The sequence below is a fragment of the Pagrus major genome, chromosome 19 (assembly GCF_040436345.1).
Source record: "Pagrus major chromosome 19, Pma_NU_1.0".
In the NCBI taxonomy this organism is placed as follows: Eukaryota; Metazoa; Chordata; class Actinopteri; order Spariformes; family Sparidae; genus Pagrus; species Pagrus major.
This window is the reverse complement of record NC_133233.1, coordinates 16,597,996-16,622,371: the sequence shown is the minus strand read 5'-3', so window position 1 is coordinate 16,622,371 and position 24,376 is coordinate 16,597,996. Positions and strand designations below refer to the sequence as shown.

At 41.5% G+C, this 24,376-nt stretch overlaps 1 protein-coding gene across 1 annotated transcript in view; it reads left to right on the top strand.

Moving 5' to 3' along the window:
• The window catches only part of prex2 (phosphatidylinositol-3,4,5-trisphosphate-dependent Rac exchange factor 2), a 99,307-nt gene that overhangs the window by 72,140 nt on the left and 2,791 nt on the right, over nt 1-24,376 (top strand). Inside the window, exons 34-40 of the mRNA XM_073488704.1 lie at nt 2,456-2,558; nt 2,672-2,815; nt 2,919-3,033; nt 14,819-14,885; nt 15,534-15,724; nt 20,122-20,224; nt 23,919-23,986. Coding sequence (XP_073344805.1) covers nt 2,456-2,558; nt 2,672-2,815; nt 2,919-3,033; nt 14,819-14,885; nt 15,534-15,724; nt 20,122-20,224; nt 23,919-23,986 — 791 coding nt within the window. The remainder of the gene's footprint in view (nt 1-2,455; nt 2,559-2,671; nt 2,816-2,918; nt 3,034-14,818; nt 14,886-15,533; nt 15,725-20,121; nt 20,225-23,918; nt 23,987-24,376) is intronic.

Genomic DNA, 24,376 nt, shown 5'->3' with positions numbered 1-24,376 from the left:
GGAAAGGTTTTGAAACCCCTGGCAGCCTTGAAAAACATAAAATTGAGTAAACAAAATGCAATTCATGAGTGATAACGACTAGAATATAACCTATAATGTTGAGTGCTGTTTGTGAGTATTTGATCTTATTTTGGAAAACTTGAAATTGAATCGTCTTTTGGCTTTTCTCTCTCACCTAAATTTAAGTCAGTCCAGTGAAAAGACCATCTGAAAAGAGAGTTCACTCTGAACAGCCACAGTGGATTGCTTAAATCAGGCCAAGCGCCCACACCGTGACCTCACTTTGATCCATATTAACCTTTCCCTCCAAGAATTTCTTAAATAATTTCAAAGTTTTCAATCATGATAGAGAAACTGGAACTCAAGCTGCTAAAGGACTGTAATACATTCTTCCAAAGCATTTATGTCCTATTTCAATCTATTTCTTTTCTGCATTTTGCATCATCAACCACACAGAAAAACATGTTTTTATTGGGGTGAGGTATTTCGATTTAGTTTCTATTTCTGTCTTTGCTCACTGGGAATTAGCAACACAGGAAGTGCTTTAAAAGTGTATTTTGGCGGCTTACGTCAGATCCCCAGAAATCATTGATGCTTTTCCCTCTTCGTCCTGCAGTGCTGTCTCTCTTTTCCCCTTCATTTCTCAAGACATTTCTCTTTCAAGTGTCCCCGCGGAACAAAACAGGGTCTCAGTACCTGCAGGTGATTCCAGTGAAATCTCGGCACGCTCCTTTTTAGGGCACCACATGAAAGGCACAAAAACTGGGGATGCTGTGGATGTGTGTGTCTATGTTTGGGCTTTTGTGTATGCTGAATGTGTTTATGTGACGCCGTATGAGACAAACTTGCCCACACGCAGCAGACGTCACTTGGCAGGGCAGCGGGTCTTCCTCTGTCACATGTCGGGCCATCTCAAATGTGTCTTTAGGAAAAAAAGGCCCTAATCCTCTTTCACCACTGCCCTGGTTATCCCTCTGCATGTGGTGGATGAAGGAAAGAAGGAAGAAGAAAGAGAAGGGGAAGGGAGGGGTGACGGAGGAGTGCGGGGCGTCACGATCCGAAATGTATTCGAGGCGCTTTTGCTTTCGCTTTCGCCACGAGCGCATGTGCTTGTTTGTGTGTGTGAGGATGCTGAGTGCATGTTTGAAAAGGAAACAAGCGCACGTACACACAATCAGAGGTATAAACAAACAAACTAAAGCAAACGTGAAAACAGACAAAGACGTGGGCATACACGCTGTCACACATGCAGGGGACCTCGTGATTTAGAAATACTGATGTCAAGGCTTCTTTTAGCATCAACTTTCAGAAGTGAAGTGTCTGCCACAATATTAATACTTTATAGAGTTGTTTTGCTCACTTTCTGCATTTGTTCCAACCATAACTACGCATTTGCAGTTCATTTATTTCAAGCAACAGATGCTTTGTGGCTCTTGTTGAATATGACAACCTTTTGTTGCTCCTAAGCTTCTCCGTCATTACTTTTAAATGTCAAAATCTAGCTGTTGGCTGCTGTTAAGCATATTATGAGCTGTAATCGAATTTCTTACTTGTTCAGATGTCTGACAACAGAAATCAGATGTTTGAAAAGAAAGAAAGAAATACAACCCTTAATCACTGATATGCCAATTTGTACAGAACTAATGTTATCATATGAGCTCTGTGTTTGGTAAAATATGGGAGGTAATATGTGGTGGAATTTTTACATTTCAAATTATTGACATGGCAGATTCGCACAGGCTTAAGACCACAGACAACTTCTTCAAATGTTTTACAAATTACTAGAGGTCCCCAAGTAATACTAGTCTTATACTAGTGCCAATAAAGCCTAGGGCTGCACAGTTAATCAAAATATTATTAAGGTCAAATGTGTGACAAAATAGCATTAGGTGAAGTACTGTCATGCTGCAGAGATTCACTTCCACTGAACAAAATGCAGTGCCCCCCTGCATACATGTGGTGCCTTTTTTGTTTTCTTCGCCCTCTCCCCTTAAACATCCTGAGTGGCTAGATCCAGTGAAAAACAACTTGGTGGTCAAGACAACACGAGTTCTCTGAGGTGTTCCTCAGGGATTAATGTTTGGACTTTAAATCATTAGTAAGAGCCCGATCTTGTTGAACAGTAAATGTTGATTCTTTAACAAGAATTGATCTCTGTCAAGGAGCAGGGTATTGATCAACTCATTAAGCGTCTACTTGACTGTGAGAAGCTCCTTTTTCTCCCAGAACTTAAGTTTCTTGGCTCTAATTAAGCTATTAGAAGGGGCCGTTCTGCATAATGTGTACTTTCAGTTGTAATTGTAATCCCCAAGAGCTGTAAAGAGACTTTGATGTGTAGAATTGATGAAGTTCTCCTTTAATTTGTCATTTGTGTGCTGTCTCTTTGACCAAAAAAATATCCTAATGCTTTCTTCACCTCTACAATCTCACTAGCATGCTATCTTTCTCTCGTCAGACTGATGAGCAGGCCATGTTGGAGGACACTCAGGTGGCCCTTATTGACTTGGAGAAGGTCACCTTCTACTTCCAGCAATTTGAAGGGGAGCCGCTGGTGGCCAGTATGTACACTGAGACTTTAAGCTTACATTTGACTAGCATTTCTCTTTTTTTTTTCAATTTAGGAAATTAAGCTTAAAGGAGTTCTCTAAATATATCTCATCTCTTCTGGCAGACATGCCCATGTCGTACCAGGTGGAGGGCACCCGTCAGACCTTGAAGGTTTGCTTCTACCTTGAGAGTTTCTACTTCTCCCAGCTGCCTCACCGGCTGAGAAACGGAGTGGGCATCAAAATCTACCCTGTGCTCTTCACACAAGGTACAGGAAGCCTGGTTAGGGAACTTGCATGGAGTGCAGAGATGAATGTACATATATAAATATATAACTTTATCTTTCACTCTCTGGTTTGTAATGTCTGCAGCACTGGAGAGTATGGAGGGTTACTACTACAGAGACAATGTGTCAGTGGAAGAATACCAGGCCCAAATCAATGCTGCCTCATTGGATAAAGTCAAACAGTACTACAAGAGACTGAGGTATGTTATACAACACACACACACACACACATTACTTTGAGGCTGTGTGATTTGGCTCTTTTACTTTAATATAAATCAACACAACTTGCGCCAGTCGGGTTTGACTCAACGCCCAGCGGGGCCTCAAGGTGATTGGCTGAGAGAGACACAGCGGGTATGTTTTATGATTGGTTGCGAACGCACGCAGCAGGGGCGGCAGTGATTGGATGAGAGTGCCCAGCGTGTCACCGGCGCTGATGTAGTGCCTCCGTACAGCTGCTGCACTCAGTTAACTCGCACCCGTTCGGTTTGCCGCACACCCGAGAGCCTCTGTGATTGGCCAGGCATGGATAATTTAATGAGGTGGAAACAGAATGGAAGAAACGGACACTTCTGGGAGTTGAAAATAAAGGCTCTGCTTTATTTAATCTCCTGGATGTGTGAGCGAGTGTCAGGCCTGTGCGGCATGCTGTCTGAATATCAATTTAGTTTCGTATTAGATGTTACCTGAACGAAAGTCACATTTAAACCACCTGCATGTAAAAGGATGTCTGTGGATGCACATTACGAATTCATCTTTTAGGAAATATTTTAGACTTTGAAGAAATGAGATGTGGCTTTGGCAAAATGTCCTACAAGATAGATTTATAGACGCACACTTACATCCGATCCTCTTGTGGTCTATAAATTGGACACTGTTATCATAGATCTGAGTTTGGTGCCAGCCCATTTGCCAATCTACTTACTACAGATACTGCTCATCAAGATGAAACGATACTCTCTGATACCATCTAGAAAGAATCGTTCACACTCTTGGAAAGCCGTTTGAAGCCCAGCCAGAGTGCATTCCCTCACTGAATACCTACGAGTGCCACCAGTCGACACGTCGGCTTCGACTAAACATCTGCTGCTGATTGTGTGGATAATTAAACACAGAGCACAGCAAAACTTCATCATGTTATTTAGGGACAATCTGCATTTGAGGGGAGGGGAGGGGCGGATGATTTAGTACATCAGTGCCGCGACAAAAACATTAATTTGCTGGGTTGCTTTCCGCGGATGGGTTTTAATTTGTTCGTAGCGTTTAGCGAGATGAGTGAAAAGAATTTCAAGCATTCATTTCTGTCAGATTTCCACACGTACCACGTTGTGCTGGGTCATTAAATCCTTCTAGCGCAATTGTCCTTCCATCGCTTTATGTGATAATATTGTCTACTAGATCTTCTGGGACTCCACAACCTTTTAATAGTGCAGTATTGGCATTTTGTGGCATCTCTTTCATTTCATTTTATTGAGTCCTTGTTTGCAGTAAGGACTGCATGATCAGTCTCTAAAATGTCACTATTCTAATTAAGAACCACAGGGAAAGATATATTGTGTCAGGGCGCCTGCAGCACCTTTTAAAATGAAATTATCTTAATAAGCTTTCATTACTCAAAGCGTACATCCAGGATTCAGCCATGTAATTCAGAATAGCCTGTGTTTTTCTATGCCTGCATGTGTGTTTCTGTACAGTATGACCTGTGCAGAATGAGCCTAATTGAATTGACAGCAGAGGCTCCAGCAGTAACACGGAACAGATGTGCACTGACAGGCAAAACGAGTGAGGCTGGTGAAGTGGGGAGCATGAGGGGTGCTGGGTAGGGATGTGGGTCGGCAGCGTGCTTCAAACGCCCAACTGGAGTGAAACAGTTAAAGAGACTGTGTTCCTCTTAAATACTCTCTAGTCTCTTTTTTAAATCTCCATACCTGTTTCAGCGCCAAACTGCAGATGTTTCTGTCTCAATCCAATCAGCTTTCTGAGCTCTACATTGTATATACTCGTATGTGAATCAGCTGGTGTTGGGTTGACATATGTTTTGTATCCAAGGAACAATTCTTTATATCACATGTATGAAAAGTTTGCAGGAGCAGGAGTTTGCCTCACTGCTGTTGCTATAAAAAGATAGTTAATGACTCATATAAGGCAAAGACACAGTGCAAAGCAAATGACTGACAGCGGTGGAATTGTACTATTATGACCTTCAGTTGAATATTGTTATTTCATACTGCTTCATACTTTTACTTAACTTAAATTCTTTCAGAAACAGAAAAACATCTATGTGAAGGTTGGGTAGAGGTAGTGCAGTGCAAATGAATAATCCATCGACAGACACATAACAATTTGAATTTTAACACATGCACTTGTTGTGGATGCAATATAAGATAAGCTCTGATGTTGTGTTAGGATTGTGTTTCATGTAATGCCACCCAGCAGTGCATGTAAAGATCAGTAGATGTCATACACATCGATGGAACAGACTTAAACTCAAGACCAGATAAAAATAGGTCAGATAAATGAAGAACAACATGTTATTTAACTCACTTGTTTTAATTGTTCTGTTTAAATATTAACACTCAAAAATAATCGGAAATATTTCATGGTTCAAACTGCAGTACCTTTACGGGCCACCAGTGGGCCCCGACCTGCACTTTGGGAGTCACTGCTCTACAGTATATATGAAGACCAACTACAACAGTTCTTCTTGCGCAATATTGCATCAGTAAAAATAATACACTAATAAAATATGTAATAGTGTAACATTCAGAGAGATATTTTAATGATTATTAATATTTACATAAATTTGCTGAAAGATATAACGTTTCCACAAAAGAATGTCTAAAAACAACCAGACCTTTGTTATATATTTTGTTGAGTTGTGTACTGACATTATCCCAAATGTTTCCTACAATGTTCAAACCCAGACATTTGCACTTTTACTCAAGGTAACAGTGTGTTTTATTTTGGTGACCTGTGGCTTTAACTTACAGGGAAACATCAGATGATATGTCAGAGACAGAGGAAGGAAGTCGATAGAAGAAGGAAGTCGATAAAACTCGTCCATGAACATTTTTTTAATTGTTTGTTTTGAGGGACCCCTAGCAGCAGAATTGACATACTGTGCATTTAAGTACCATTATTGAAGAATGCTTTGCTAATATTGCTACTTCCACCTATGTACAGCATTTAACTATTATTTTCCTCATAAACAAATCTCCCTAATGAAGAATTGTTTTAAATTACCACAAAATACTGAAAAAAAACAAAAAAAAAACTTGTTGAAACACATTCAAAACTCAAAGACATACTGTTCACTGACTTACTTAACTAAACTTATTAAATATTTGGCATTTTTGCTTGTAGAATAACTCAAACAGTGAATCAATCAAAATGGTTGTTAATTTATATTTTGTTGATGGACTTATCGATTCATTGGCTACTGGTTTTAGCCGCACGGTTATCCAAACCACTCTCCAAGTAGTACTTTTAATTCAGCATTGCTGCTCAGTCATTCATGTGTACATGGAATAATAGAGTAAGAACAAGCAAAACTATAGCAGGTGACTACTCGCACCAGAAACGTGTTGTTTGTTCGCATCAATCGCAGTAAAGTAAATATTCCCAGCTGGTTTTCACCAGTCAGCGAATACAGTGTCTCTGTCTATGTAATGTTAGCAGTAGTTTTCTTTCTCCATGTGTCTTTGGGCTGACCACAGACCAGCCTGTGATGTCACTCCTCTCTCCATTGCTGCGTTCCAACCTCAGGCACCTCGTTATCCTTGGAGCCCGGCCACGGCAGTGTTGGGTTAAACCCACACTATGGGCCGGAGCCAGAGGCTGACTGACAGACAGAAACAGCACACGCAATACTGAACTGAATGAACTGCAGGGGCTGAGATTTCTTGAGTGTTTTCATGCCGTCGATCCCCCCAAATGCACTCCCATTACTCCTCAGGCCTAAATGTGAATTTACGAGCGCTGAGTTATTGTTGTTTTGAAGTTGAAAGGGAATTTTTTATCTGTTAACGTTGCATGTGGAGAAATAATAGCGATGAGGATAAAAATTAGCATTTTCACTTAGAAATGCTATGTATTGGGATCATTTATTTTCAATTAAATTAACGAAGAAGAAAGTCGCTCATTATGCTGCGAAACCCTGTTACAACCCTGTCAAGATTTGACCTTTTCAGAAGTTCAAAGGCAAAAAGAAAGCATGTTTTTTGCCTTGCTTCTCCACTGATGACTTTGCTAGCATGCATTGCAATGTGGGCATTATCCAATTTCAGAGTGGTAAATGATAGCACTGTAAGGCTTACACTTTCCTCACACGCACCAAGATACAGTATGATCCGAGCAAACCCATACTTCCTGATGAAGTCACTCAAGTCTTCAAAACATAAACTCTGGGGCCAAATCACAAGCACATGGCTGCTGCTGCTGGAGTCAGAGCTAACCAGATGACGTATGCATGTTTTCATGCTTTCATAAACCAGCTAGGCTGTCATGTGCATTTAGGTAGAAGAGGTTTGAAACCCTGACACACTGAGTTTGCTAAGCCACAGCCTAGTTGTTTGCAGGATTCTCATGATGCAAAAGCAAGAAGACATAGAGGGATAAAGTAATTGTCTCTCATTTTCTGTTACAGATTGTGAGCTGAATTTGCAAATGAGTATATTGTCTACACTTACAGGGAGAAGCAACATCTGAAAAATAAAAAGCTGTGAAAAGAAAAGGCTTTTCCTTCAGGACGCAGTCACAGAACAGTAAAGGGGGAAATTGAAAGGGGAATATAGATCGCCAGAGCAGGTTGGAAGGATGGAGGAGATTTCATCGGAGGGATGAGGATGATGGGCTTGAGGAGGAGAGTGTGCAAAGGAGTCGACGAGGGCAGAGTGCAGAGGGGCGAAGCAGCACAGAGTCTGCAAATGTTTTATTCAGAGGGAGAGATTATCGCAGGCTTGTGGTTTCATCTCATTTTGGTCGTATTGACAGGAAGTTTCAGGAGAGAATCGCTATTGATTCAAGGAGCTTGGTGCATAAAGCATGGTGAAAGAATGCAGAAGAAAGTCTGCTGGTGAATCGTATGTGTGTCATGCCCATATGTTGCCGCAGCTGTAACACTAACCTGTGAGTGTTAGCTGGCGTGTTAAAATCGATATCTTCTGGCACAGCTGAGGCAGGAAGCTTGCACTGCTTGCATTAGGCTTTTCTCTCTAATTGAAATGCATTTGGCAGCAGTGAGGAAATGTTTGGCACTGTTTCACAAGGCAGTAGTGAGATTTCCACATCTTATGGTCCCTTTGATAAAACTACTTGATTTATGTGGATATTAAAATTCTACACAGTCTGACAAACGCTGTATAATGAAGGCATGGTGACTGAAAGATAAGCAGTAAACTCGGAAGTATGGCATCCCCAACAAATTGCACATATTATTATAACTACAGTCTTTTGTATTCCACACTTTGTTAAACAGTTAAACAGTCATCAGTCACAGCTTCTAGGTCATTTGTGCTTGCAGTGTTTGCTCTCCCATCAGCTGAAGGGAATTGGTAATCACACTGCTGCAGTGCAGTTTGTCTTGATTAAGCAGAAATGCTTGATGCCCATTGCAGGTCAGAGTGTCAGTTACAGCACAGTAGTGAGCTCTGTCACTCCGCCCTTTATCTCTGCTGCCCTGTGGCTGGAGCAGAGATCAATCCTCTCACTGTTGTTCAGACGTGACCCAGCGTTTATAGAGTGAATATGCAAGATAAAGTGCTGCATGATTAATGCTGCGAGCTGCTAGTTTGCCAACTCAGGTAAGGTTTTGATATACACATGTATCTACCTCTGCTTGCGTCATCACAAACGTGCAACTACAACCATATATATAAGCCTCCCTGACAGCCCTGCTCTCCAAGGACACCTCCACAATATATGCTCAACAAGAGACCATAGATAGCGTGACGTCACTTCAAGTTGCTCAGCACACAAATATGAATCCCACCATTGTCCCTGACATCGAAACGATGCTACAAATCTGCAGCTCCAACAGACACAGTGGCCATTTCATGTTGACGTCACACTCAGGGTTAGAAGCTTGAATGCTGGGATGATGTTATGCTGCTGTTTTCTGAATTGCAAGTCGTATAAACGTTGGTAATCTGACAAAATATTATCATTTCACCACTTTCCAAATGATCAGCAACTGATCAGATGATGGATAGTGAAAACCCAGAGGGACAATGGGCCATGTTTCAAGGTGAAACAACATATTTGAGAACCATTAGCTTCTGTTAGACAACAGCTAATGTTAGCATTCAACTACTTTGATGCTAAAGTTACTGTTTGATAGTGATACACTATACAACAGGAAAGGCGTGAATTGATTCTGAAATATCAACACACATCTGGGAAACATTTAAGCATGGAAGTGGAACACACTTGATGTAATCAAACAATAATGTTAGCTATGAAGTGGTTGAACGCTAAAGTTGCTAACAGGTTATCAAATATGTTGTTTTATCCTGAAATATGGCCAGATGTCCCTCTAGATTTGTACTATCCTTGCCTCTTCAGTTGCGGATCAATCAGAAACCGGTGAAATTAAAACAACTTGACAGATTCCCAGCTTGTCATCTCAATATCAGATGATATTTTAGCTTCCCATCCTGAGCATGAGGAAAATGGCCGCCGTAAGAATATGGTCTGTAGCCACTGCAGTAAGTTCCCTAATCTTCCATCTGACATGCATTAGTATTGAAAAGCTAGTTTGGGAAAAGTGGGATTTCTCAGACGGCTCCACCTCTAACCTGAGATGACATTTTAGGTTTTCCTCACAGAATGAAAAATACTTCTTATTTGAGCGATCATACCTGATTATGATTATTATCCCAGAAACAACAGAAACAGAGCTTTCCTTCTCTGGTTTAGGAAGTGATGAAAATGCTATGGTCTTTGCACCGGCGCTGGGAGTCCCAATCCACAAGAGCGCTGGTGGTGGGGCTTCGTTCTGCTCCAGCTAGTGTGCACTGAACCCTTGTTTATGAAGCCTGGTGAGGCTGAGCATCAAAAACCTGGTTCTATTTATCATTTCTCTATGATTCTGTCGTTGAGCGGCTGTAATGATGACAGCCGTGCACTTGGTGATGCTTGGTATATCGTAAAAAAGACCTTGACTCACCTTCCAACAAGTTAAAGAAAATCACCTTTACAGGGAGGCAAGAATACTTTGCATCTACTTATGTGCAGCATCAGGGCCGTTAATCTTGCCATTTTAAGCCAGTCGCTATTTTTGCATTGTAATATATGCAGTTACTGCATGTGTGTCTTCATTGACAATGATTTAGTGATAATATGTCTTCAGCTGGCTGCGACACCAAGACCCCATTAACACTAATCTGCTTTTTGGTGTCAAGGGGCGGACATTTGTTTCCTGCTCTTGACTGACACGAATGACTTTGTAGTTCACCCTTGATTTAAATGTACTCAGCATACGTGTGAAATATTTTTGAGGGATTTTATCATGTCTTCTGACCAAAATTATAAGCATGCAGTTGTTACCTACATAGAGCTAATACATTTTTCCTGCTGGTATGTGCTCCATATTAAACTGCAGTTGACATATAGCTGGTCATAAATATTTTCCTGGTGGTGTAAATAGGAAGTAGGCGTGGGGTAAGGGTATGACCTCCAACACGCTTCACACACACCACCTCTCTGGTGTCAGTGCAGAAGCATCACTGTGTGGCATGCGATGGCTCCTGGAAGTCCTCATTAGCCCTTAGGCGGCCCTGCCGCACACTGCAGGGGTTTGTGGGGGATTTAATAACGCTGAGTGTCATCCATCATGGCAGTGTGAGTGATTTACATGGACCAGCATGCACCTCTGCAGGATCACATATACTGTCATAAATCCTAGACACTTAACTTGTGTCCTCATGAGCGAACGGGTGTGAAACCAAATCCATGGAAGACTCGAGGTATTTCAGGGATCGTTTTAGCTTCTTTTGTGCTTTTTCAAATGGAGGATGTCATGCCAATGTGCCCATTCCCACGCCGCTTCTCTGTGAAAACATCTGTGCCTCAGATCCTTCTTCTTTGACGCTGCAGCTGACTACTAATGCTCCTGTGCTGTAAAGGGCCTCAAGTGTCCTATTGTCATGAAGGAAGCAGAAACAAAGAGAATTAAGTATTCTCATCAGCCCAATAAAATAAAACCAGCTACACGCAGAGCAGGTCATCTCTGGCCTGCAGCCAAATTCTCCATTAGAGTCTCATGTAAAACCTGTTGGCAGGTTCTGTGTGTGTGTGGGTGTGTGTGTGCGTGTGTGCGTGTGTGTGTGTGGTCGGTTGCGACTTATTGCAAAAGGAGCTGCAGGCAAGCTTCACCTTAAGTTTCCTTGATTCAAGCAAAATATGAAGAAGGGAAATGCTCAGAATAATGAGCCTGATCACACACAGTTTATGTAACCTTTGTGTTTGATGCACACAGGCTGACAGATGGTGGGTTGGAGTTTTGATTAGTGTAAATAAACCCTAAAGAACTTGAGGATTAAACCAGAGGAGCTGTTATTTTTTTTTAGCTTTAATGTTTAAGAATGCCAGTGGACAATTTTATGCAAAGTCCTGCAGGGGCCCTCGATGCTGAAGAACCTGTGGAGTAATAGACCCTACCTTATGTACGTAAGGTGTATGTAATGTAATCGAGCCACACAGTGTTGTGTTTTTTTTCACTGTGTGGGCTTAAAACTTCATTTTTCATCCATAATAAATGTTTCTGACAAAAGACCTTCAGCTAAGATGTACTGCAGGTCCTCTTAAAACCACACATCACTTGTAGTCTGACTCCTATTATTTTGTCATTAGAGACCTCCAGGAGAGTCAGCCCTGCGTCTCAAGCTGTGGCCGATGGTATTTATAGAACTCTTACAGTAGGCGACGAGATAATCAGTGGGTAGTATAACCTTGTTTCTGCAGGAGAGATGCACAAGGTCAAGACAAGGTGCTTTTATTTAGTCTGAAAGAGATAAATAAATGTGGGCAGAAGTCGAGTTGTCTCAGATAGATTCTATTATAGACCTTTAAAGATAAAGTCTGATGACTGTTGAACCCACAGTTGGAAGGATACAGATAACCAGAAACATCTGCAGTAAAAGTCAGAATTTTAGGATTTTAGGACAAGGTTTTGAATCCCAATAAACTTTCTTTTGTGCCCTGTGATGTTTTATTGCTTCACTGAATCTCGTTTCTCTCTTTGTTTGACCTGCTAAGAGAACGCTGTGTAAGCCCTTACACTATAATACCAAGACCACAAAGGAATTAGTGGACATTCCAGCTATTTAATTATTTAAGTATTCACTTATTAAATAGATGGCACATCCACTGTCCGCCACTCGTGCGTTTGTCGCAGAGGCACTTTCGCTGAGTCTGGAAGCCAGGTGTTTACTGTCAAACCTTTAATGAGGAAATCAAATATTTAGAGCCTCGAACACAGTCTTGTATAGATTGTTCGACAGTCGTGGCCATTAACTTTATGAGAGGAATTGAAGAGGTGTGTATTCCTCATGAGGTGCGGAGTAACTCGTGAGCATCAGTTGAATGATAAGGCCATCTTGAACCAATTACATGGGCTGTTAGCTCCATCTGAACCCCTAGCAAACTCTGCTGGCAGTCATTTAGTGGAGCACGCCACGAGGTTAAAGGATAATTTGCCAGATAGCGATTGAGACCTTGGAAACCTTCAACAAGTGACTATATAAAATGGACATCTGTGTTGAATAGATGTGTGTTGCATCGTAGGTTTATATGTGAATGAGCTAAAGTGAATAGAAAACATGCTGTTGTAGGCATAAAGCCATTTTGGCCTAAAAGGATGAAGGAAGTGTACTATATACACTAATTGGGTACATTATTTAACTAATAGATGTCACCATGAAATAAAACATTTAACTTTCGGTACTGTGATGTATAAATGTGCAAATGAGCCATTATCGTATTAACTAGTAACTAGTAACTAGTGTAATTTGCATACATTTCCTGAACAGATATCTCTATCTGATCAAAACACTCTGGTCCCATTCTGTTGATATATTAAAGCCAAGAGGTTTTACAGAGGGAATTTCGGATATCTCTATTTTATCAGAAAAGCAGAGCAAAAAATCAATTTTCTTCATGTTTTTAGTAATAAAATTATTTATAAATCAGGCGAGGGATGATGTATGAACAAACCTCTCTGTAAAAACCTTCAGAATATAGATAGGAGTAAAACAGCAAAGTTTTGTCTATGTAAGTTGTACTGAAGTATAGATTTCTGGCTCAGAGTATGAGAAAAGTGTCTCTACAGATATATATAGTAAAATTCCATACATTTAGACAAAGAATGATGAATAATGCTCACATCAGCCCTGATAGCACTGCCCTGTTCCCAGTGTCTCTCCACTTGCACCTCATCCCCCACCTCATCAACTACTGCAGACTTCGAATGCTCTCTGTACCTGCAAGGCTAGTTCTCAGTATCCTCTAAATAAAGAATTTAAAAGACGAAAAGAAAATGAGGAAATCTAATTAAAACAGTCTAATTTGCATAAATCTCCAAAACAGAAATCTGAATTAAACATCTAAATGTGTATTTTGGACAATTTATTTCCACTAGTCTGAAAGAAGACGTGTTATGGAAACAAAATAGCCCAAATTCTCGAATACTCTGATCAGTGCATGAAAAAGTAGTTTCTCCCTTTCATGTACTGTATATGCATTAGTGGAACCAGTAGGTTTTTTCCAGAGTCTGCCTGCCAGGACCGCAAAAGAACAGTCGCCTTTGGTTTTAAGTGTTGCACGAACCAAGAGGTCAGTGGTGAAAGGGGTCAGTATCGGGGCTGAGCCATGTAATGCCTTAAAATCAATTCTGACCACTGGCACCCGGTGTGAGAGGCTAAATTCTGTGTAATGTGGGATCACAGAAAAAAAGGGAATTAATGTTAAGTCGTGTTGTTTCCTACATTATTACTTTGGGGAAGTGTGTAGTCAATGTGTGTGTGTGTGTTTACATTTCTGTGTGTTCACGATGACTTTTCATTTCAACTTGGCTGCTTCATAATCACTGTAAAATCTTGAATCAGGGATGTGGTAACTCAGCTCTGATTGATTAATTTCATTAATAATATGTCAGGCAGAAGTACCCCACTCATAATGAATGCCTCCTTGGCCTGATTTTAATCACCTAATAGCAGAGTGAATGCAGATGAATGAGCCCTGCTTCACTGCTTCTTGTAAACAATCTCCCTCCCTCAACCTCTGGCAGTGCCGCATCTACTAAAACTGAATTCTCCTGACTATTTGCGCTTTCACAAAAGTGTACTGTACAGATTGACCGTATGCTGTACTTCATTATCGCTTCTGGCAAGAAGTAATGGAGTATGTGATTTTATTACAAGGGGCTTAATGTGGTGTAGTGTACCTATTTTTAGCCCACTGCTGGATTACGGAGATTTGATGGAGTCACAGACTGCTGAGTTTGCACCAGCAGCACTCCACCTCAGATGGACTCGTTGCGGCATACATCCTCTGTGTCTGCATAGGGATGCCGGTCCAGTGCTGCCTCCAGTGTGTGGCAAAGGGAAATGACACCAAATCCGGCTGTACTCCATGAATGAATGAGGCAGTGGCATTTGGAGTGATGCCCAGGACAAGAGATGCTTAGTCCGTGTTTCTGCTGAGCTGTGCCCAAGTTACTTTCATGATTGATTGGCGGATGGTGGAGCTCCATAATGAGCAGGTGGCCTACTTTTCCCAGAAAGGCAGCCAGTTCTCCCGATGACCTAATGATGCAGGGAAAAGAGTGCCACAGTGTGTTTGTCAGGCAATGGAGCTTCTAAATAAAAAACAAACGTGTGTTTGATTGTTAAACAAGGTCTACTGCCGTTGGTTACTGCTTTACGTTGTTTTTTTTTCTGCGACTGCTGTTAGATTCACTCCATATGTGAACTGTTGTTTCTCCCCCAGGGCTTTCTACCTGGATCAGTCCAACATGCCACCTAGTGCTGCACCCAAAGCTGCCCTCATAGATAAGGTAAGAACAGCCTCGTGCTGCATTCATGACATCATGGAAAAACTGAAGAATGGGATTAGATCTCAACGCTGCAATGTGGAAGTGTTTGCACGTGTAACATGTTGGAACCTCCAGAGCAGAAAATCGAGCAAGACAGGGCTGCTGCAAATACCTGTTACCTGTAGTTACCATTGGAAGTTGACATGAACTAGGACTGGGCAATATATCAATAAAATATCATTCTCGTGATATGAGACTGTATAACTTTTTAGATTTTGGATGTCGTTATATCATGATGTGGCATGAGTATTGTATTTCCCTGGTTTTAAAGGCTGCATCAAAGTAAAGTGATATAATTTTCTGAATTTACCAGACTGTCTACTTGTTCTAACTTTTGCTTTTACCCGTTTAGTCATTATATCCACAATACTGATAATAATCTATCAAAAATTTCATTGTGTTCCTATTTTGTGAAAGAACCAACAGTCTCCTTGGTCAAAAATACTGTGATATTAGATTTTGTCACCCAGTGCCAGCACAACCTGAATCTACCTGACAGAAGCACTTCATAGTCTGCAGATCTACTATTTTTGTGCTCTACTTTGCTCAAACAACCTGGAATCAGGTTTTGGATCCTGCACTAACCCATCTCCTTCTGTTTCTGCCCAGCTGATGCGTCCCCTGAACGCTCTGGAGGAGCTCTACCGTCTGATGGAGAGTTTTATCAGCTGTCGGCGCACCGCTGCCTGTCAGTACACCGCCTGCGGGGCTTCTGGAGTTGGGCTGCTCACTGTGGCCTCTGAGCTCTGCTCTCGCCTGGGAGCCACGCACATTGTCATGTGCAACAGCGGCGTTCATCGGTAAGTGATACTTCCAGTTCCAGCCTCCAGTTCAATTATACGTTCCTGCTTATCATTGTCTTTCTTTTGACAGCTCTCTTGCAGTTTCCCTTTCCCTTCCTATCACCTTTATCATTTCTACCGCACTGGTTCTGTGCACCTTCTTTTATCCTTTATGCCTACCTCTCAGTTCAATGAGAACCCTGTACTCCTTACCAGGGGGATTTTTCTATTAATGTTTCTCTGCATTAATTACCAGCAGGATATTCTTGCTAATAGGGCCCATTGTTTCTCAGACCAGATTAGGGACTTTTAAGCAGGCATAGCATTTTACACAGGAAGGAGACAGGTCAATTACTTCCACTCTCATTGAATTCTATATATGGCTGCTTAATTCACCTGCTGCTGAGGGCACGTTCATCAATGTAAGCGGACAGAAATATCCTGATCGTTTGTCACCACTGATCCCCAGTTCCAACTTCCATCTCTCCCTTGCCCACCCATCTCGCTCCGATTCCCTCTTTCTTCACCCCATGACAGTTTCCATATCTTTTTGTCTCAGTCACATGCACAGGTTCACGCACACGCGCGTTCATGCGTTCGCCGGATGTGACTGATGGCTTGATAAAGTGCCGTGGATGGAGCCGCCTGGTTGCCTGAGCTCTAATAGAAAGTTCCTGTCTGTGCAGTGACTGCTGCTACTTTATTAACCCACAGGCTGTGTGTGTGTATATGCGTGTGAGCGTCTGTGCAATTATACCCATTGGCCACAACTCACCCAGACAGGCAGGCTAAGTGTACCGTGACACAGCAGGTGACAGGCCGGACATATTTAGGATTATTTGTGAACTGGCTTTCTCCTAAAATACTGTTTTGCCCTCCAAAGCTGCAGACTGATGGGTGTATTGGATTCGAAGTATCCACAGAAATCAATGCTATTAACTTTGACAGTCAAGGTTTTTGTGTATGACCCTCACTATTGACAGAATACACATTTTGTATGGACAAACCAATTTCACTGATTTCTCCGCATATTTGAAACATTAAAATATATATATATATATTTAAAAAATAATCTCTGTATTGCTCATGTAAATTTAAGCAAGCAAACTAAATCTGGCATAATTGAAAAACCTATGAAACCAAGCCAGTAGATTAGTAATGTGGAAATTGCATTATCAGTGTGGCAGCCTTCGCAGGCACTATTGATTGGATTAGTTGACTTGATGGATGAGTTTTAATAACAGTGAAAGCGAGATATTTTGGGGGCATCAGCAGTTTGCAATGCACTGTGCTCCTCTCTTCTTCTCCAGACTTTTTTTTTGTCAGTCACCCCCACAAAAACCATTAGGGAGGCTAAAGGAGTGTTCCTGTCTGATAGAAACAGCCAAAACGATAGCACAAAGCCTCATGCACAGGGTACAAGGCACCAAATTGTTCAAATACTTGACATTTTCCCCTTGTTTTTATTCATTATACTCACAATGCAAGTAGGGCTGTGCGATACGAAGATATATTCTGTGTGACAATTGACAAACAATTGACAATATACGTTGTATACTGTAGTAAATAACACTGGTTGGATTCAGGCAGGAATTTGCATGAAGGCAATTAGGGCGTTCACGACTGCTGCATTATAATAGTCATCGACTAACCCAAAACATAGTTGACTAGTTGATAAATCAGCAGTTCTTGGCAAAAATGCCTAAAACAATGCCCCAGGGATAGCGGCAGTCTTTCCTTCTCTAAACATCTTAAATCCAGTATTTGACTAGTTGAGACTTCTGACGCATGAGCGCAGTTTAGGTATAAAAAGTCCAACACAGAGTAGAAAACTGAATCTTGCAAATGATGCTGCAGAACGGTCCCCACCACGGACTTAACACCACTAACCTCTTTGTGCAAGAATCACGTCAAACAGTATGAAAAGGGATTTGGATGATGCCTAATCCAATATCAAATAAAACATATTTAAATCTACTAGATCTGGATTTTTACTTGGATTCGCATGAAATTGTGCTCACTCATACATACGAGCTGCCTGATTTATTTTCACCAAGATCCATGCATTATATCGAAAAAACGCCCTATCTCGCAATTTAAAGAAAGGGAGGAATAATTCCTGGATCATCCTTTCATCCAGATCTGCACCAAAAGTTAATGGGGTCTATTCTGGGCTGAGATGCATCCTCCATCCAAGTTTAATGGGATATATCCATAGTTTTGATGTGCTGCAGACACAGGGACACGGACGAAAACATGACCGTAATAAGAAAAAGGCCTTTCCATTTTATATAAACTATGTATTTAAACATGTATCGCTATGTGGATATGAAATTACCACTACTGGGAGAGGGGGATTTCGGTATGCACTTCCCCTCTGCTCATCCCTCCTCTTTCTGCTATTTTTCTGTCATTCCTTCCCTTTCTTTTTGTGTGTCGCTCTCTCGTTTCTTCTCATTTATCAGCATGGACTTGGCTCTGGAGGAGGGTTAAATGGGATATGGGCTGGAACAACATGAAACAGATGGGTATAAATCACCTCATACTATCTCACCAGCCCTAATGAAAAGGGAAGCCGTGCAGCCTCACACGCACACATTGACACACTCAGATTTTGTGCAGTTCCTTCATCCTGCTCCAGCTGAAGAGATATTTAAAGATCCTCTGTGGGTGACTTTTTTTCCTCCCCCCCTTATCGGTGTGGGAAGCTCAAAATGGGTGCTTAGAATATTCCGGGATGGCCTGCGAGAGGACATCTTTTGCACTTCTCCGCTGGGATATCTTTTGGCACACACTGGAGATGATTGTTGAGTTCATTACTTTTATCACATCATGTCACGCTGTCATAAAGTTATGCAACTGGAACTCGAGGGGACTTTTAAATCTTGATGTTGATTGACTCAAAGCGATGGCCTCTGGCAGCAATAAATTCCAAAACGCACACCTTTTTTTTTTTTAACAAAAGTTTTTGTTCTCAGTCAGTGTAAAAATCCTTCCACAAGAGATGGAGATATTTAAACAAACTGCTCAGATTTCTCTGCAGCCCCTTGGCAATGTAACTCAAAGAAACCGAGCCTGGCATCAGTGGAACTTTAGACAGTTCAATTTGCAGTGAAAAGGCCCTGGATCGATATACGAGTACAGCTTGTTATCATAGAAAGGTCACTAGCAGCTCTGATAGCTGTCACTGGCTCGCCAAGAATTCATCCACATGCTGTCATCTATCTGCATGTGTGTCTTGAGTGTGTATGAGTTTGCTGTAACTAATGAATCACAGACTCACGTCAGCACTCATTTTGCACACATCACACCCATGGCAGTGAGAGTACACCACCTCTGCCACGGGAGACACGCCGACTCGTCCTTGGACCCTTTTCTCTCGGCCGCGGCACGAAGTATCAATCTTGATGATGTGAAAAGTGCTGAAAGTCCGAGATGATGTTTAATCCTCTCTTTTTTCCCCCCACTCAGCCCAATAAGAGATCAGGAGGTTTGTTATTCTCCTGATGTTTGCTTGCTGAGTGACATTTCAGCATCGAGTGAAATGATTCATTAGCGATGAGATGAGCGAAGGTGAAGCGGGGGGAATGTGACGGCTATGACAAGGTGTCAAGAGGAGCAAAATGTGAGCGGGGAGATTTGATTTAGCCGCGCTGAATTCTGTCAAAGATTCATCAGATCTGGATAAAGCCAAGAGTTTGAGTCTTGGCATGCATTTGTTTTCTGTTGATGTTATTTCAGTGTCAGATCTCCCGTTCAATCTCCATCTGGTGCAGAGCCTGCTTTGTTGCCATGAAAGCATGTTGAGAGTTAGACAGTGTTGAGTCAGAGAAGGTGTTTCTTGTCACTGCAGATGGTTTTATTGTGTCAGATACTTCTGATGAAATGTAACTATGTACATTTACTTTAAGGGTAATTCCACCAATTTTACACATTTAAGTGTGATTACACTACTGCATACGTAAAAAAAAGTTGTATAAAGCCTTTTGTGGCTCCACAGGAAGCTGCATGTAATCTGATAAATTGAATCCAGTGATGTCACTCAGTGGCTAAGTTGCATTGTGGGTAATGTAGGCACCAGGTTTTGAAAAGGAAGATGAATGCGTGGAATAAAAAAGGGGTATCTCTGGTTCTTATGCATCATTTGTTTTCAAACTGTGTTATAGGAGTGTTATAGGAATACAATGCTAGACCAGTGGACTGCTTTTTAAAACCTTTCGCTTTTCCTTTCTGTGATAACTCCACACTTCCACCACTTTCGAATACAGACTGCTTTGATAGTACAGCAAGAGCAATACTCTATATTATGATTTACTTGCAACATAATTCATCATCCATATCCTCAGTAAGAACCTGATGAATATGCAGCTAGAGAGATTTGAGCTTGACCTTTGGTTTTCCTCTCTGACCAACAGCTGCACCTTGAGTGTGACACTGGAGCAGGCCATCCTGCTGGCCCGAAACCACGGCCTGCCCCCTCGCTGCATCATGCAGGCCACTGATGTCATGAGGAAACAGGTATGTACTTAGTAACCGTGTGCATATATAGCCTCACTTAATATCTAAAACAGTCTATACTCCCTGGAGTAACATTTTCTGGGTGAATTTTTGCTTCAATCCGCAGCGCAATTTCTGCATCCAAAATCATTAGATAAACTGTATGCTTCATTGAGTCAAACAAGGGTGCCAACACAGTATTAGCTATGGATTTAACAGCGTCAATAGAGGAGCAGTTATGTCCTTTCACTTTCTGTGAAAGTTTGATTTCTTTCTCTCTCTCTTGCAATTTTTAAAGGCAGCCAAATGAAAAAGTGTATTTTTTTAGGTGATGAAAAGTGTTTGCTGCTGTCCACAAGCAAAAATCATCAACTCTGCTGCTGCCTGTATTATAATTTCTTCCGCCTCTTCCCCTGTTTCACCCGTCTGATTTCAATCTTATCAGATATGCATTCACTGCCACCAGAATATGAATCCAACCAAATGAGGGTGTAAAAAAAAAAAAAAAAAAAGTAATGAGAAACTGAACAGATTGGCTGAGAGTCTGGAGCTTGTTTGTTTGTCGGCATGTCTATTAGGGGTCAAGGGACGTTATTCCCATTACTTTTCTCCATGCGTACATATTTTCGCCCCACAAAAGGCTGCAGCCATGACCACATCTTGGCCACTATCTCAAACTCTCATCTGTAGTTCTGTGAGTGCTGGTTATGTTTGCTGTTTTGCAGTGAGAGGGAGGTTAGTGGAGAAGCTGAGATCCTGCGGGAGGAGAGGCATTTAATTTCTACACTCAGAAAGCTGCTGGGCTGCCAGCCAGGAGGATGCAACTCTGTGCATTGTGTGACCTTGAGTACAGCTGTGTGTGTGGCTGGAAAAAGATGTGCTGTGGAGGGTGTGGTTTGAGATATCTTTAATGGAATATGAAGAGGTGCTGGTATGGAAATTTGCTGTTGGGGTTCATTTATCATGTCTGCTTTCTAGAGCAGAACTTTTTCATTACTTTTTGATTGTATCGTTTTTCTGCAACCATCATTTGACATTTTGTGTTTCCTTGTGTCATCGTTGACCTAGACTTCACTGAGGAGAGATGGTGTGGTCCTGATAGAGAGCAGAGGGGAGTCTGCTCTGCCGTGTCTGACAGTGTGTGTGTGTGTCCTTGTTTCAGACATCAGCTGATGAATTTGATGAATATGAATCTCACACAGGGTTTGGATGACGCCTCTTGCTCCTCGCTGAATAGTCATACTTACTCTCAGAAAGGTTATCTGCACTGCAGGACCCATCCATCGACACCAATCAGCATCATTCAGAATGAGAATGCATGGGGCAAAATGGGCCCAATCACAGCTTGAGGTGTAAACGTCTGCATAGTAATTTCCCATATTTGTCATGTATAGGAAGAGTATATGTATAGTATCTAAACTAGTTTAAGAAGATAACTCATGGAATCACCCTTTTGGACTTTTTCTTGTTTCTGCACATGCAAGGGACAAGTTAGAACTTCTTTTGTAAGTGATATATGTAGTTAAAGCTTGCAAATCCAGATATACCAGCTACTGGGTTGTGGTTATTAAGTAATGCAGACATGTGAAAATGTTAATGTTTCGTATAATTGTATGTTAATACACACATGGTGCATTTTGAATGCAGTCATTGTTTGTGAACGATAAAAAAAGCATTGAAAGACTCTGCATGGAAACACATTTTGCTACTTCTTGCACAGCCATATCATTATGTTCTAACATAAAGGACCCAAATGCAAGAGACTACGGCAGGCAAGACAAAAGTAACAACAAGCAAGCTTTAATAACCAGGCTGAATCCAAAGACAAAAGGCAGGCAACAAACGCAAGAATCCAAGAGCAAAAAAACTGAGTACAAACCAGGATAATACGAGAAACACAGGTAGCAAATGCAGGTATACACAGGGAGAAACAAAAAATGTGTGAAAAAGACAATGACGGGAAGTGTAAAACAAAACATGACACATACAGAGAGAACCTAAATCAAGAAACAACTAAACTAAAACCCACAAACATGGCACATATTCACCATATTTGTCTAATTTTGTCTAATATATGTTTAACTCTATGGATGCCAATGTTGGTGAGTCGGTATGTTGCCCCAGTTCCACCACTTTGCTTCAGACTGAACAACTTTTTAATGGATGGATTGCTGTGAAATTTTTGTAAATATGGTTATTGTCCCTAGAGGCAATCCTAAATCCTCCTTTTTTATTTAACTATTGGATAGATGGATTGCCATGAAATTTGCTACAGACATGCACGTCCTGCACAGGATAAATTGTAATAACTTTGCTGAGTCTCTGACTTTTTCTTTGGCACCACCACAACGTCAAATGTTTTAATTTGTCCAATATTTTGGTTTTAACCTGGTGTGCCAGATGGTTTGTTACGCAGAACCATCTGCGTAGTGGTCCTTGGAAACTGCTTTGGAAAAAGGCAGGCACTTTCCAAAAATAGTTGGCAGATGATTGGAAGAACCATCTGTCCATCATGGGCTAACTTTAACCAGTTTAACCTTAAATCAGGTCAACGAACCATACGAATGTCAAAGCAACACTGCTCCCAATTACAGTCTCACAGAGCTGCTAGCCTGGCTGTAAACTTGTCGTGTTACTTACTTGTGAGCCACGTCAAAGACAAATATCCATTACCTTGTATCGTAAAGTCACAAATCCAAATCAGGAAAGTGTTGCATGATTTGCTAATACTTCAGGCATCATGAGATATTTTTGGTTTTAGAGCTCTTATGTTTGTAAATGAAGTAACTGTTAAAAAAAAAAAAAAAGTTTTGTTTCCCCTGTCTCGTCACATACACTCTGGGTGTTGCGTCCTTTAGGGACATTAGGGGGCATCTCTGTCTGGAGGCATCAGAATGGATGGCCGTGATAGGCATCGAATAATTGCTGATGCTATCCGGCTATCAGGACGCAACTCGGGGCAGACAGTGACATGGCAGACAGCGGAGTTGTAACCGAGAGGTCAGCTAATGTACTTTTGTCCAGTGGCTCGCTCTCTATCCAAAGAGGTCATCAGCGTCTCCTCTTTGAGCAATGATTCGATTGTGTACTTTCGCTTGCGTGTGCGCGTCACAGAGAGGGAGAGAGTGAGGGTGTGTTGTGTGAGTGCAGGTGTTCGTGTCTCTAAATCGGGAGGCTGAGTGGCTTCCTGCCCCCCTGCAGTCGTGTATCTGCCGACTCTGCGCGCGCTGCTGCCAGCAAACAGCAACATTAGCAAAGAGCAGACATGCTCCTGACTGGGAATAATCAAACTCTGCAACATACGCATAACAAGAACCATTCATCTTCCAAATGCCTTACTACTTACTTTTATTTCCTCACAAAGGCGATTCTGCATGTGTTCTTTTGCAAACATGGCTGAAAGAAGACGGATACTCAAGATAGAAAGCAGCTTTAGTTTAAATTTAAGGGTCTCAACATGCAACATCACATCTTTTTTTTACAACCAGCAATATGTATAGGGCTGTTTGGGTTTGACAGGAAGCAACCTCACTTGGAACTCATATCATTAAACCAAAATCATCATGAGAGGTGTATTCAGACCAAGATGGCCTCCAAACGTGGCATTAAGACAAGGGCTTCTTGTGTTCCTGAGGTTTTATATAAGCTCTTCATTCTATGGTTTTTGATCCTGATCCATGAAGTCATGAACTGTCATTGTGTGTTTGTCTTACAGGGGGCAAGAGTTCAGAATTCTGCCAAGAATCTGGGAGTGAGGGATCGCACGCCGTCATCAGTCCCAAGGTAAAACTGCAGTCACATCCTATTCATGTGGGGCAACATCAGCATCGTACATTAGAGGATCTTTGCAAGCTTTGCATGTTATAGCTCATTAACTGCAAATCATATATATTACATCACTGCTGGCCATTTTGTTGAATAATCGTTTTTCGAATGATTTCCCCCACCCCCTTCCAGGCAGGCATTTGTTTCCATTTATTTCATTTAGGCATTAAAATCAACCTGGAGAGAGAGAAAGATGTGTAATGCCTCAGTGAGCATTAAGTCACCACATCGTAGTTGGAATCAGGAATTGTTTTGAATTTTCTTCCTTGTTCATTTGAAAATTTTAGAGTCTGTAATCGAAGCACACAACTACAGTAATAGGTCTTTATGACTGCAGATGGTCTTCTG